General features: G+C 32.1%; 1 protein-coding gene across 1 annotated transcript; it reads left to right on the top strand.

Annotated features, from left to right (window-relative positions):
* The first annotated feature begins 11826 nt into the window (after nt 1–11826).
* Nucleotides 11827–12786, top strand: LOC149159560 (uncharacterized). Its single transcript, XM_089434341.1, has one exon. The coding sequence runs from the start codon at nt 11827–11829 to the stop codon at nt 12784–12786; it is 960 nt and encodes a 319-aa protein (XP_089290467.1).
* Nucleotides 12787–13423: the final 637 nt, after the last annotated feature.

The raw sequence follows: 13423 nt of genomic DNA, 5'->3' as shown, positions 1-13423 counted from the left end.
TTTTGTTGTAGGGTTTATGGTAGGGTTCAGCAGGGTTATAATCTTCCTCTATGTCTTGCTCTGCAGTGAAAATTGTGACTTGGGTCTTGTTGCAGGGTTTATGGTAGGGTTTGGCAACCCGTAATATTGCTCTGTGTCTTGCTCTATAGTGGTTATTGTGACTTGGGTTTTGTTGCATGGTTTATGGTAGGGTTCAACAGGCTTATAATCTTGCTATGTGTGTTGCTCTGCAATGGTTATTGTGACTTGGGTTTTGTTGCAAGATTTATGGTAGGGTTTGACAGCACAATAATCTTGTTCTGTGTCTTGTTCTGCAATGGTTATTGTGACTTGCATTTTGTTGCAGGGTTCGACAGGGTTATAATCTTGCTTTATGTCTTGCTTTGCAGTGGTTATTGTGACTTGGGTTTAGTTGCAGGGTTTATGGTAGGGTTCGCCAACCCGGTAATCTTGCTTTGTGTCTTGCTTTGTAGTGGTTATTGTGACTTGGGTTTTGTTGCAGGGTTTATGGTAGGGTTTGGCAGGGTTATAATCTTGCTTAGATTATTGATTCACACAGATTCTAATGAAGTATAATTCACAAATCATTACAAAATATTAAATTTCAAAACATATATAACATAACCCAATATATCTTGCTCACTGCAATACAGGCACCTTGTATGCTCAAAAACTCAGAAATCAAAGGATACCCAGATAGAATCTCAATAGAGAGGATAAACTGTGATTTGATTAAGTGAAAACAAAAAAATTCCATCAACAGTTAACTGAGTTTTCCTATTCTTTTCCATTTTTCAAATCTGAGTTTATGCTTTACCAGGTTTTCCCAGTCCAAAAATTCTTCCACTTACCCACAAAAAAATTTATTTTCAGATATTTGGCTTATTGATGCTTCACCACACATGCACTCTGTTTGTCTTCTAAGTTAACTTACAATAAATGAGGTTTCATAAGGTGTGAGGTTAGGTACTTTTATTGTTCACTATTTTATGGAATTTTCGATTGTATGTTGTCTTGGGCTTGAGGTAGATGGCTCATTGTTTTTGTGGCAGAGTGTGACAGTGGTGCAGATGAGCTTCCAAAGCTTTCTAAGGGAAATGTGGAATTTGTTGCACCAACATAATATATAGTCCAACCTCCAATTCTGCCATTATATTTTTTTTCTTATTGACATCTCTCTGACATACTTAAGGTTGCAGTGGAGACAATTAAATCCTCTTTGGATAACCTTCCTAGTTTTCCCAGAACACTGATTGGATTTCTTAAATTTTATAGTGCTTTGGATTTTTACAATCTAAAGACATCCTTGACATAACCTCATTTGGTGGTTGTAGTATATTTGGATGATCCAATTGTGTCATTTCAAGAAGACCTACAAATTAAGGATGATTTGGCAACAATAAAGGCAGTTTATGATAAACTTGATGAAGAAGATGGAAAGGTTCTTGTTGTTTTAGAATTAAAAGTCACTCTTGCTTACTAGTTGAATAAAAGTCTCTCTTGCTTACTAGTTGAATATTAGGGATTGAGCATGGCACAAGATTTCAGTATTCACTTGTTTGTCATTTAATTGTTCTCTTGGCTTATTGAAGCTTTATTTGGCTTGTTGTTAACTTACAGTAAATGAGGTTTCATAAGGTGTGAGGTTAAGCACTTTTACTCTTCACTGTTTTATGGAATTTTCATATTAAGATAAGTGACTTGTTCAAGATTTCATTATTCACTCGTTTGTCATTTAATTAACAACTCAATTGATACTTGATTCAATGTAGGGACTATTGAGAAATTGAGAGTGTTCATTGTTATATTGCATGGGAAAAAGATTTTATCCCATAAACTATATTTAACCTTATGGAAATCAAAATAATTTCTTCCTCTACCATTTCAGTGCTAGCTAATTACATTGCGAAGTTCCTGGAATACGTGTAATTTCACCAATTAACATGAAAAATCCATTAAAAAATTCAAAGGTAGAAAACAAACCAACACCGTTGAACAAATCGGTCGGTCCTTGTGCAACCACATGGGCTAGTCCGCTTCCAAGATAAAAATAAATAAAAAGTGAAAATAGTAGGTGGCACTCGTAAACAAGAAGTATAGAAGGATGTGCTTGTTTATTCAAAAAATGAATCAATTGAATCCATTTGGGAGAAGGAAGCAAGCGCTCTATGGAGGTGGTTGTGATAAATGATTAAATTTGAATCACGTTAAAGAAGGATTAGCAATTTAACGCTTACTTCACACCAAGTCGCTCGCTGGGTTTGACGAGGAAAATTAATTAAATTTAAAGTTTATCGAATTTTATTGGTGGGAGAATTTATTCCCATACAAAAAATTTCATGAAATTCATTTAAAATTCTATTGGAATTCATTTAAAATTCTATTGGAATTTGTTTCAAATTTCATTATAAAATGGCACAAAATTCAAAGAGGTTAGTAATAAATAAAATAAAACTCTAAATGCTAAAATCTTTTTCAGAAGAAAAAGCGTAATATATTCATATAAGATGATTATATAGAGCAAATGCAAGAAGCATATGCAGTCATATAAGAAGATTACATAGAGCAAAAGCATAAAGCAAATACATATACGTGGACTGAGCCACTTGCAAAACTGCACAAATCTGTTAAAACAGATCCCAAATAAAGCCCCGAAGGGCTAATATTGCCCCAGACAAGGCAACCCATCTATAAGGTGCAGAAGAGGCACCAGAAAACCAAGCAGACAAGCATCTGAAGAAAGAGCAACAAGATCTGTCCACCCAATATGGAAGGAGAGGCACGAAATGAGGAAGAGAGCAACAAGAGAAGCCACTCCTTCCCCGCCCCCTCAAACTCTCCACCCGAATCAGACGAGAAACAGAGGAAGAACGCTGCCACAAACATCCGCATCTGCCTGCAGAAAAGACCAACGGAGACCTCCATAGAAGCGGCACGAAACATGGCAGAAGCACCGTTGTTCCCTCAACGCTCCAAAGGATATGTCGTGGCCAGAAAAAACCTAACTGCCGCCGAGAAGGAGAAGACCCACCGGAGCAGAGGCGTCACCGGGGGCAGAGGCGGCAAGGGGAGCCACCTCGCCCCCGCTAAGAGAAAACTAAAAGACCTAAATGCTAAAATCTATTCACTTAAAAAAAATAAGTTGCTTACACTAATGAAATGTTGAGAAAGATCAATATGGATTAAATTAGGTTTGGGAGGATGTTGAGAGCCATATTATTAATTTACCTAAAACAGAGTTTTTATTTAATAATATTGTTCATTTCTATCACAATTTTAATATATTAATTTTTTATTTATATCATACATGCCTAAATTATATATATATATATAGATATATATATATATATTTATAAACAATTATAATAGAAATATAATATTTCAATAATATATAATAATAAAAAATATATAAAAATTAAAAAATATATAATTTTAATTATTAATTTTTGTTGTGATATAAACATAGTTATAAGAGAAGTGTATAATATATAAAAGAAATATATATATATATATATATATATATATATATATATATATATATATATATATAATATTTAAATTTTAAATTTTATTTTCATTTATTATATATATATATATATGTGTGTGTTAATTTTTAATTTATATCATATACATTTGAATTATATAAATTTATATATTTATAAATAATTAAATTAGAAGTATATTTGAGTCTTATAAGTGATTGGAGAGATTTCCAGAATAGAATTGTGTGGTTTATGTGATCCATGGATGGTAACTCCATCCATTATGAGGACCAGAGAGCAAAGTGAGTAAATGAACTGATATAAACGCACTTATAAGAGAAGTGTATAATATATAAAAGAAACACGCACATTTAAAAAAATATTTAAATATTTAAATTTTATTGTCATTTATTATTTTTGTATATATATGTGTTAATTTTTTATTTATATCATATACATTTGAATTATATAAATTTATATATTTATAAATAGTTAAACTAGAAGTATATTTGAGTCTTATAAGTGATTGATAGATTTTCGGAATAGAACTGTGTGGTTTATGTGATCCATCGATGGTAACTCTATCCATTATCACGACCTATTATAGAAAAAATGAAATAGGTGGAGAAAAGTGAGTAAACCAGTGTTGAAATGCCTATTATAGAAAAAATGAAATAGGTGGAGAAAAGTGAGTAAACCAGTGTTGAAATGCCTATTATAGCAAAAATAAAATAGGTGTAACAGTAAAAAAAATATAATTAATAAAATAATTTACGAATAATAGTTAGAACTTATTTGATAGAATTTGAGAATTAAATAATAAGAGTTAGTTCAAAGTTAATGGTTGAAAACAAATTTATATTTAAATTATTGATAATGTTTATTAATTGAAAATAATATTTAAAAAGGATTATGGGTTAAAATATGAATTAATTAAAAGTAGAGTTGAAATTAAGATTTCAAATAAGAATTAATTAATAAAGAAGGTGGTTAGCTAAGATTTAAAAATAATTATTAAATAATTAAATTTAATCACCAAACTTCAAATAGAATAACAAAAAGTTGACCAGATTTTATATATATACCAAATTAATATATATATATATATATATATATGAATTTAAAATGATAATTAAAGATGAAAGAAAGATATGATTGAAATAAGTTTTAATTGAATATAAAAAAGTTGATAATAATTAATCAAACCATTAAAAATAAAAATAAAATTGAAATTGAAAATGTCCATGGGGTCTTGGGTAGATGGTGATCGGGTGTTTTATTAAGGCATTCCTTGATGTGAAGTCACTAGTTCAATTCCCTCCCCCCATCGGTATGATATACCGGACATATTTGAAGATGTAGTCATGCCAATCTTACAAAATAATAATTAAATTAAAATGAATAAGATAATAAATTAAGAAAATGTTAATATGACCAAAATTTGAATTTAAGAATAAAAGATTTAACATTAATTATAGATATATTTAAAAACAATATTATGACCAAAATTTGAATTTAAGAATAAAAGATTTAACATTATAATTAATGAAGATGTACTAAATGTAATGTTGACTTTAACAATTGGTCTAATAATTAATAGTTAAGTAGGTAAAATTAAAATGAATAAGATAATAAATTAAGAATATGTTAATATGGCCAAAATTTCAATTTAAGAATAAAAGATTTAACATTAATTATAGATATATTTATTAATGTTGACTTTAACAATTGGTCTAATAATTAAGTAGGAATATTTGGATATGTGGTCTAATTCTAGCAAAACAGTTATATGGAAAAGATTTGGACAAGCAGTTAATGAAGATGTACTAAATGTAATGTTGACTTTAACAATTGGTCTAATAATTAAAAATAGTTAAGTAGGTAAAATTAAAATGAATATGATAATAAATTAAGAATCAGTTAATGAAGATGTACTAAATGTAATGTTAACTTTAACAATTGGTCTAATAATTAACAGTTAAGCAGGTAAAATTAAAATGAATAAGATAATAAATTAAGAATATGTTAATATGGCCAAAATTTCAATTTAAGAATAAAAGATTTAACATTAATTATAGATATATTTAAAAACAATATTTGAGTCTTTCCAATTCAGAGTGATAGAGATGTAGTAATGCAATGTTGACTTTAACAGTTCCAGGGAGTTCCAAGTACGTAGTCTAATGAAGATGTACTAAATGTAATGTTGATTTTAACAATTGGTCTAATAATTAATAATTAATAATTAAGTAGGAATATTTGGACTTCACCAATTATGTGGTCTAATTCTAGCAAAACAGTGATGTGGAAAAGATTTGGACAAGCAGTTAATGAAGATGTACTAAATGTAATGTTGACTTTAACAATTGGTCTAATAATTAATAATTAAGTAGGAATATTTGGACTTCACAAATTATGTGGTCCAATTCTAGCAAAACAGTTATGTGGAAAAGATTTGGACAAGGAGTTAATGAAGATGCACTAAATGTAATGTTGACTTTAACAATTGGTCTAATAATTAAGTAGGAATATTTGGACTTCACAAATTATGTGGTCCAATTCTAGCAAAACAGTTATGTGGAAAAGATTTGGACAAGTAGTTCCAATTACATGGTCTAATGAAGATGTACTAAATGTAATGTTGACTTTAACAATTTGTCTAATAATTAAAAATTAAGTAGGAATATTTCGACGTCACAAATTATGTGGTCCAATTCTATCAAAAAAACAATTATGTGGAAAAGATTTGGATTTCACAAGTTACGTCATCAAATTCTAACAAAACAGTTATGTGGTCTAATCCTAAAAAACTATGTATCAATTAGCACAATTTTATTTCTCTTAATATAACTAGATTAATATTTCATTAATTATAATTTTTTAAAAAATTAATATATCATACTAAGTATTGTATTAGTTGGCACAACTTTATTCCTCTTAATATAACTAAATTGGTATTTCAATCATTATAATTTTGAAGAATTTTAATATGTCAAATCATACAAATCCTACTGAATAAAACATTTCATAGCTGAAAGAATTGGTATTTCACTAGTTATAATTTTCAAAAAAATTAACATATCAAATCATAGCGAATAAGACTGTATTAGTTGCACAATTTTATCCCTCTTAATATAACTAGATTGGTATTTCACTCATTATAATTTTCAAGAATTTTAATATGTCACATCATACTGGATTTGACATAGCGGAGAGAGTTACTGCTTTTCATAACCTTACAATCTCTATAATAAATTTGTCTGCCTTGAATTTAATGACTTGAAAACCTCTGTAATTAATTGTTCTGCCCAGAATTTAATGACCTGCCTAATAGCTTCCAAATATTGTTAGGAGGTCTCATTTTGGTCTGTTGAGCAGCGGAACTGAATGACGGCCATGTCAAGCTGATAACTTAGTTGGTTCCCCAAATCTCTAAAGGGTTTTATTTCCTGCAAATTGTTTGATTTTCATCGTAGTCAGGCTAGTGTTCAAATTTGAACACATGACAGCTTTTCTGAAGCCCTCTAGCACGTCGGAGAAGTGCTCACCAAAATTTACCATTCAAAAAAAATTTAAATTATGATTTTTACAAGTTTTTTTTTTTAAATTTAAATAATATTATAAAATGCCCTGTGAAGTGCTGTTTGTCAGTGGGACATTTAGAAAATTCCAGTTCTCATACTAATGTAACACTCTAAAATTTGGATGAGGTTCTAGCTACACTAAAGAAAGTGCAATGGGATGTAATGGAGGTTGTTCATGCATTCCCAGGCCATCAATCATAATGGTGGCATTTATAGAGTTCGCAGTTGTGATCTGAGGTTTATGTTCGCATTCATTGATAACATAGGTTTTTTTCGCATTCATTAATAGCAGAGGAGGAGTAGCTATCTATTTGTATATGTGAACCAGGGGCATCTTTTGAAGGTATGAGAGATTCAGAAAAAACAAAAGACAAAGAATTCACGATGACTGAGGTAGATTGTTCTGAGCTTGTGAATCTTGCTTGCATTGATCTTTCCAATCCCAACCTTACGACGAGTGCAACACAAGTTTGCAAGGTATTTTTAACTCTCAGTCTTAATTTTCAACTTTCATTTCCCTGGCTTTTCATTTAGTTCATTGATTTAGGAAGAACCGATTAAAATTATTATGTATGGAATGGTTGATTAATCTTTATATAGCCTTGTGAGGACTATAGGTTTTTATTATATCGTCCATCATGGCATTGATGAAGATTTTTTGGACTAAGTCTTTGAGCAAAGTCGATGGCTTTTTTCCCTTCGAGAGGAGGAAACGCTGAAATTGCTGAGGAATGAGAACCATCAAGGTTACACTCTGTATCAAATAGAATCTCTTAATCCTTCCATTCAACCCAAAGGTTTGATGTGGATTTGTGTCTCCTTATATTTACTTCTTCTTGTAATTACATCTGGCTCTACTCAAGTCTCAAAAATCAATCCACTGAAGTATTTCACTTCGTAATTTTTCATATATTCATTATTCCAGGGGATTGGAAGGGGAGTTATGAAGCTTATGAAGCTAGTGTCGATAAAGGAAAGTGATTTCATGGTCCCAATCAATGGCCTTCAACAAGTATGCAGTTCATCATTTGAAACAATATTTTTCATACTTGTCCAGCGCTTAAAAATAGATTAAAGTGACAGTATTGAAATTTTTACATCATAACCACATACATTTTATGTGGTATCTCCATTTTCCTTCCTTAATTTGTAAAATTTTACTCTTTCTTCTCAACCCACCATTAACACAAGATTGTTCAATTATGAGATTACCCCATTAGATAGTGATTCACAAATTTGTTTCTCATATTGTAAATAACTACTACCATCTACTTGATACATTAGGCATGGTGAGAGGCATCAGGTACTTGCACGAGAAATTCCTGCACTAGGTTCTTCATTGTGGCATAAAACCCCTAAACATCCTCCTGCATGAAAATATCATTCCTAAAGTACCAAACTTCAGGCTGGCCGAGTTGTGGATAGAGAATGTAATTTTTGCTTCTCCACGATCAAAGGCACTAGAGGATATCTAATGCCAGATCGGAGGCACTAGAGGGTATCTAACGCGAGAGTGGATGAGAAATCTTCCCATTAGCAGACGTCTACAACTTCAACATCATTTTGCTAGAGATTGTGAGTGGGATAAATATTGTAATGTTAAGGAACCATATGATCATGGAGGGTGTCGGCAAATGAGTGGGCTATTAGTTCCCAGTTCCTGCAACAGATCAAATGAAGATGGGGATCAAATTGAGAGAGATGTTGGAACTGAGGCTTGAAGAGGATGTGGATTTAACGATAGATTGGGAAGAAGCAGAGAGAGTGGTAAAGACTACATTGTGGCACATACAATATGATATGGAATTTAGGTCTTCAATGGGGAGAGTTGTTGAGATGCTTCAAGGCACAATTCAATGCACAGTTGAAATACCCAACATCTTTGAGGATGTTGAATATCTTCGAGTACTGATCATCCTACCACTATGAAAACATCTTCCATCCTACCTTTATGAGGACATATTCATGACATTACTTTGATGTTTGACATAAAGATCTTGAGATAGTATAATAAGGCCGATAGGGTTACTTACATTTTCCATGAGGACATCATTACTTTGAAAGTTTGATGTTTGACATGGAAATCTTGAGATAGTATAATAAGGTCAATATGGTTCTTTCTTTAGGGTTTATTTTTAGTGAACATAGGTATATAAACAAACTAATCTCTTTATTAATTTAAATTCTTATTTTATAGTAATAAATGAATAAATTTTCATTTTATAGTAATAAATAAAATAGATTAGTTAAAGATGTAATTTTATCGAGCTTAAAAATAGATTAAAGTGATAGTATTGACATTTTTACATCATAGCCATTGACATTTTCTGTTATATCTTCATTTTCTTTCCTAATTTGCAACATTTTCTTTCTTTCTTGTCAACCAATCATTCAGACAAGATTGTTCAATTATGAAATTACACCATTAGATGGTGGTAACTACGCTTAGTGATTCACAAACAATTTTTATACTCTCATAAATAATTACTACCATCTCTTTTCTATTTTTAGATGATTTGGTGACTGACAACAAGAATGCTTACAAAAGCCTAGCATTGTTGTCATTTGAACTTACTGTAATCAAGCTTACTATTAAGCGTAGCATTTATAAAATCAAGCTTTATTAAGCCTAGCATTGTTGTCATTTGAACTTACTATAATCAAGCTTACTATTAAGCATAGCATTTATAAAATAAAGCTTTATTTAAAATCTTGTATTTCTTCTCTTATCATCAAAGTGGTTTTCTTTGTTAACTCTCTAGTTTTTGTAAACATACAAATTAATACTATATAAAAAAATTCAGAAATAATAAGTGTGCTTCCCATAAAATTATGTAGATTTTTGAACTAGGGAAAACTCTCAAGTGCTAAAATGAAACTCCAAGACTATATTAATAACCATACAACCTAAGCTTGGTCTTCTTACAGGATTACAACTTAATTTTCTTTCTCCTCTGTTGGTCTTCCCAAAAGATATAAAATGCCAATAGCTATCCATACAACTACTATTGTGTCTCCCATTTTATTCTCTCCATTCAGCATCTAGGAAATAAGGAGTGCGTGTGGTTGTCCATGTAACTGCTGCTATGAAGGGTCTTTAAGGAGATGTTGAAATCATAGAAAAATAAATGACATTGTTAACGAAAAGAAACCACATTATTAGAAAAAAAACATCAACAAAAATAAACCGCATTATTAGAAAAAGACATCAACCAAGATTGAATTCATTGTAAGGACCAAATTTGAAAACCATTTCCAAAGAAGAAAAAAATGACCAACCAAGCCATACAACAACAACATTGTAGATGCGTATCACATATTACAATATTTCCCTATTAGATATAGAAAACTTTTAAATTACATAAATTTTTTAATCTATAGAGCTTGAAGTTTTTAATGGAGATGAAAGTCTATTGATAGTGTTCTTTGACTAAGCAATGTTAAGAGAAAAGTTCAATTCCATTGGTTGTTGAAGGTATATATTTGTTTCTTTGGTTTGCTTTAAACTGCTTCAAGCTGAACAAACATATAGTATAAATTAGAAACAATAAAAGCTAAAACAACCTTTTCCATTGTGCAAATAGATTTATATTTTCAATGATGTAAATTCAAATGCTTTTGAAGATCATCTAATGAATAGAAGAAACATATGTTTACTTTTTTTTAATAGAATTTGAGAAAAATGTTTGCCTATTTACTAAGTTCTATTGAGATTTTGTAGTTTTTTAATGTAGCCACTTTCTAAAATTTAAAGATTTAGGACAACATTTCATTTTGGCATTTTTTTTTAATAAAGGGTTTATTTAATATACACTTGTTAATAGAAGTACAATTTCTTTTTATAAGTTTTCATCTTTGAAGGGTTAGATAAATATATGCCATTCCAAATAAAATTAAGACCAACCCTTCAAATTTGATCACTGGTCAGGCTTGACATTTGATGTTGAGTTAGGCATTGTTTATAGGTTTTTGACCTGCAGACCACCAGAATAAATCAAACAACTGTGTCAGTGCTATATTCTTGTTAGATATGTCTTAGTTTATAGAATTCCGTAAGTAACGGCAGGTATGTCTCCTTGATATTGCCTTGTTGGGTTACTAAATACAGAGATAGAGAATTCTGTAAGAGCATAAGCTTTGTATTACACAGAAAACTTACAGTCTTGACAAGTTTTCTTTGATTAAGTCCATCATGGAGACTGCTCAAAATGGAGGAAGTGATGAGATCCAGACTGATGATCCCAAATCCTTCTCCGAAATATCCCTCGGTTAAAACTTACAGACAATTGGGCCATGTTCTAGTATATCTTCTCAAAGAGGACTCTTAGAAAGCATCAGAGGGTTAGGAGGTGTAGAGAATAAAGCACAAGCACTGGAGAAGCCTAGGAGGCCGTTTTAAATACTTCAGGTGGGAAATCAAGTGGGTGGTTTTGAAGGACGCAGGGAAAGAATGGCTGTGAAATCCTAAGAATTTGGCGTTGTTGATATGGGGGATTGTCGTGGCAGTATCAGTAGCTATACTATTTTTACTTAAGGTTGGCCTTCTGAATAGGGCTCTGCCTAAACAGAAACAAAGGGATGTCTGGTTTGAGGTTAATAATCAAATTCTAAATGCTCTCTTTACCCTGATATGTCTCTACGAACACCCAAATCTTTGTTATCATCTTTCACTTCTCATTAGATGGAAACCAAAGGACATTGTCAAGCTTACAAAGGTCTACTGCAAAAATGGAAGTTACAAACCTCATGAAAGAGCGCACATGATGGTAGTAGTGCTACTTTTGCAGGTGGCAGTTTTTGCACAGTATGCGGTCTCTGTTCTCAATTGGAGCTATACGAGATCAGAGCGTCCTGCTATTGGAGTGGATTTGTGCGATGGTGTTCCAATAGGTGTCGTTGTTGCAGCCGGTCTCTATTTCATCCTCAGTCCTCTCAGAAAGGATTACGAAGCTAAAAGTGATTTGGAGGCTCACGCAGATATTACTCAGATAGATGATAACTCTGTAAATGGAAAATCTGCGTGCATGCTGCTTGAAAAGAGATACACTTTTCATGCAAGAGAGAGTAAAAGACTGGAACCTAAACCGGAATGGCAGGGGGGTCTCTTTGACTGCTGCAGTGATCGTTTTGTTGCATTATTTTCAACATTTTGTGGGTTATGTGTTTTTGGGTGGAATATGGATAGACTAGGGTTTGGGAACATGTATGTGCACATAGTGACTTTCATTTTGTTGTGCATGGCCCCTTATTGGATCTTCACCTTGTCTGCTCTCAATATTGATAATAAGAATATTCGGGAAGGTCTTGGTATCACTGGGATCATTCTCTGCGTGTTTGGGTTTCTTTACGGTGGGTTTTGGAGGATTCAGACGCGGAAGACGTTTGGCCTACCTGGCAATGGTCAGTGTTGTGGGCAGCCTAATGTGACAGATCTAATGCAGTGGCTTTTCTGTAGTGTTTGTTCTCTCTGTCAGGAGGTTCACACTAGAAATTTCTATGAGATCTGTGATGATAAACTCTGTTCTAAAAAATGCCTTGGCCAAGATTCACAAGACCTGAGAGATGATTCACCCAGATTGGCTCCCTTGGGTCATGAACATGTGAATTCACCCTCGCGGGTCAAATCGGATATGTCCCCAAATTTGAATGCTCAACAAACTTCAGTGTTGCCAATTTTGAGTCCTATGCATTATTCTATTGCAAACTCTGTTCCCCCATAGGGTTTTTCCCTTGTGGGGGAAGGGTCGACATTCCCTTTGTCTGACTTGTTTACAGCAGAAACTCATGTTGCGATTTCTCCAGCATCAGAATTAGAGGAAGCACATAAGGTGGCAGCTCAAACAGAAAATCAAAAGAGGGACGTCTATTCAATGAATGCACCCATCCCCAGAGGCTGGAAAGATAAGAACAGGGCATTCTAAGCCATTGCTTAATGTAATTCTACTCCTATGTATGGTTGATGGCTGGAAGGTTAAATTGAAATTCCCTAGAAACTTGTCCAGTATTAAGATGCATCTAGACATTGTCTTGTCCTGTAGCTTTCTGCAGTGCCCATTGTCTCAGTTCACACTTCTTGTCTTTATTTAGAATGGGGATCTAGTCTTAGTTATGATTTTTGATGAGTTAAAAGGTCGATTTCTGCCACCATTTCTTTTTTTAATTATGCCTATAGAAAACTCTACTCTGAAATTGATCTCTGGTGACTCAATTGGTGGTAATAATTTGGATGAAAAATTTCCCCTATGAAAAAAATTAATTTGGATGAAAAATGAATTTATAATGGGGATCTGGTGTTATTTTGATCTCTGGCGACTCAATTGGTGGGAATAATTTGGATGAAGGGTGAATTTAGAATGG

This window comes from Pinus tabuliformis, chromosome 5_2 (genome assembly GCF_031772625.1).
Source record: "Pinus tabuliformis cultivar Carrire ecotype Pingquan chromosome 5_2, CPIR1, whole genome shotgun sequence".
NCBI lineage: Eukaryota > Viridiplantae > Streptophyta > Pinopsida > Pinales > Pinaceae > Pinus > Pinus tabuliformis.
This window is presented reverse-complemented; position numbering and strand designations above follow the sequence as displayed.